At 38.1% G+C, this 2891-nt stretch overlaps 1 protein-coding gene across 1 annotated transcript in view; it reads left to right on the top strand.

The window, feature by feature from the left end:
• The first annotated feature begins 429 nt into the window (after positions 1–429).
• Positions 430–2891, top strand: part of LOC118408833 (glutathione S-transferase A-like) — a 3792-nt gene continuing 1330 nt past the window's right edge. Inside the window, exons 1-3 of the mRNA XM_035809692.1 lie at positions 430–485; positions 940–1051; positions 1634–1725. Coding sequence (XP_035665585.1) covers positions 430–485; positions 940–1051; positions 1634–1725 — 260 coding nt within the window. The remainder of the gene's footprint in view (positions 486–939; positions 1052–1633; positions 1726–2891) is intronic.

The raw sequence follows: 2891 nt of genomic DNA, 5'->3' as shown, positions 1-2891 counted from the left end.
ATAATAATGCCATCATTGGATAATTCCTTGACGTGTAGAATATGCAACGTAAAGCAATTCTGGAGTATAATGGGATCTTATTTTTCCCGTTCCATGTCATGATACAAATTTCACGATTATACACTTTTGAGACATGCCACATGCGCCATGGTACTATCCTGCTCCGTTTTTTAATAGATTTATCTTCGAAAAATCATTATCCCTTAACACGAGTTCAAGGCCACAGCAATGTACCTTAGCAGACACTTGGTACATTTTCTAACATGCACAAAAAATCAGTGTGGGGCGAAATAAGTATTTGTTGGTCCCTGTATATTATGGATGTTCAGCAATATAACATGAAATTAGAAAAAAAAGTCGAAACGTATCTGCATGCAGGCGTCGCACGTGGCATTCTTCGAATTTCTCCTACTGATACCCAGATCCCCTATGATACCCTTGTATATTGAGCAAGTGGAGTGCTACATCCCTGGCGGAGGGAAGTGGTACTGCATGTAATGTAATTTACTTTGAAATGCATTGTATACGACTCAGAATACTGTGTAGGACTCAGTGCAGTGTATTGGACATACTACAATGTATTTGACTAACTACAATGTAATTGACTCACTACAATGTATTTGCATCAGTACAGTGTATCGGACTCACTACAGTGCATTGGGCTCACTACATTGTACTGGGCTCACTACATTGTATTGGGCTCACTACAATGTATTTTGCCCCTGGAATACATTGTATCCGTGAAATACATTGTATTTGAACCTGTAATACATTGTATTTGAGTAATACAGTGGATGTAACACATTGTATTAGAGGAATACATTGTATTAGGCCCTGGAATACATTGTATTCGCCCCAAATACATTGTATTAGGCTTTTGACTGGAATATTAAACCATACGTGTCTATGGTCTTGCTGTGGCCTTGAACTCGTGTTAAGGGATAATGATTTGTCGAAGAAGGGACTGTCAGGCTACAACAGCAAGTTTCTTTCCTTTCAGAAGCGAGAGCACAAGACGGAAGAAGTGTTGAAGATCAATCCCCGTGGTCAGGTAGACTTGTTTTTTTTGGTCTGTTTTTCTAAAATCCTGATGTGGCGTGGTCAGAGAAGCTGCTTAAGTTACATGATAAAAAAATCGAGAACCAAAACGTTAAATGGAAACTGGATTGTAAAAAAAAGAGAAAAAGAAACAGAGAGAACTAGGGGTGTTCTTTTGTTCAAGGTGTCATCTCGATGCCTTGAAACTAGTCCTTTCTTGCCAGTATCGACTAGATACATGAAGGAAGTGTTTACATCGTTGCTGGTCAGCCAACTTGATCAACAGTAATGACCAGTAATATAGAAATATATAACTTTCAATTCAGTCATAAGTGACAGGCAGATTTTTGAATGATCCTGGTACATATGAGCTGGGTGTGGCTATTTATTTACTGTCACAGACTATTTCTCAATCAGAGACAGTGTTTCTTTCTCAAAGTTTGTGAGCTTCCTTTGCGATGGTGTCTCCTATTATCAATCGGTTGAAAGCGATCAAAATCATCACAGTGATCTTGTAAACTACTACATGGGTGACTTGCTAGAATCTTTAGAGTAGATCGATGATTTACCCGTATCGCCATATCTATATCTACAGGTGCCTACCTTTAAGCATGGAGATGCCGTCGTGAACGAGTCACTTGGGGTCTGTCTGTACCTGGAGGTAAGTAAAGATGTCAGATGTGTGAAGTCATAATGTATAACGGCTGGTTTGGTAGAAATGCTGGGATCCCTGCAGTTCAGTTTATACATGTATTTGTGATCACAAATTTGCCTCAGTAAGTATTAATCCTATTCAGACCGGAGGGGGGGGGGCGGCTTTTGAGGCCTGCGCCAACTTTGAAATGGCGCCTATAACGCCAGAACAGCTTATGCTAAAGCCACCAAATTTGGTGAGTTCTCCTAAAATATTGTTGACAGCAATTTCACGAAGTTTGACAAATTTTCAGGTTTTTCGTGTTGCCATGGCAACCGTTTGTTGAAAGGCATTTATGCCAAAATCGCTAATTACGGTTCTAACAATATATTTTTCACGTTTATTTGCTATGTTACTGCTATTTTGTTACATTAATAAAATCTTATGTTATTTAGAATATCTTACATAATTAGATATGCATGAATTATGCTAATTTGATGACGTCATCAGCCCAAAATCCAAGATGGCGGACCGTATGGCCAGATCAAGAATAACTAGCTTATTATCCCATTGAATTTGTAACTACCTGGTATTTTTTCATCAAAAACCAGCTAAATGAATGTATTTAGTCTATTTCCATTGCATTTTGTGATTATTTGTTGCAAAAAAAGTATTTTTTAAAATTCAAGATGGTGGATATAATATGGCGGAGCCTAACTGGTATCTAAGATGTGCATGACGTCATTTTATGACGTCATTTTGACGTCATTGATGGTGCAATTGGCAACGCAAGTCGTAACAAACATTATAATTCTATCTGCTCTTGCTGTTACATTTTTGGAGCAAAACGTAAAAGTTTCTGAGAATACCCCTTTTTCATGGGTTCGGCCAATACAAACAAATTGATGACGTCATAATTACGTCATATATACGTCATAGTAACGTCAAACGTCTTATGCTTGTCAGATATTATGTCTATCATTTCCTAAAAATTTGGTGGCCATACGACACGTCGTTCAAAAGTTATAGGACTTAGAAGTGGAGGACCTCAAAAGCCGGGTCTGAATAGGGCTAAAACAAAGATTTAGATGTAAAATGGTGAAGTGAGTTCCACCTTCATAGTATGATTGTCAAATCCTTCACGTCGTGTCTTCAATTCTCGTTCGTTTATTTTTAAATCTGCGTCGCTTGGATTTTCAGCAGAAGCATCATTAAAAAC

The sequence above is a fragment of the Branchiostoma floridae genome, unplaced genomic scaffold (assembly GCF_000003815.2).
Source record: "Branchiostoma floridae strain S238N-H82 unplaced genomic scaffold, Bfl_VNyyK Sc7u5tJ_449, whole genome shotgun sequence".
In the NCBI taxonomy this organism is placed as follows: domain Eukaryota; kingdom Metazoa; phylum Chordata; class Leptocardii; order Amphioxiformes; family Branchiostomatidae; genus Branchiostoma; species Branchiostoma floridae.
The sequence above is the reverse complement of the archived record's forward strand: the minus strand, read 5'-3'. Positions and strand labels throughout refer to the sequence as shown.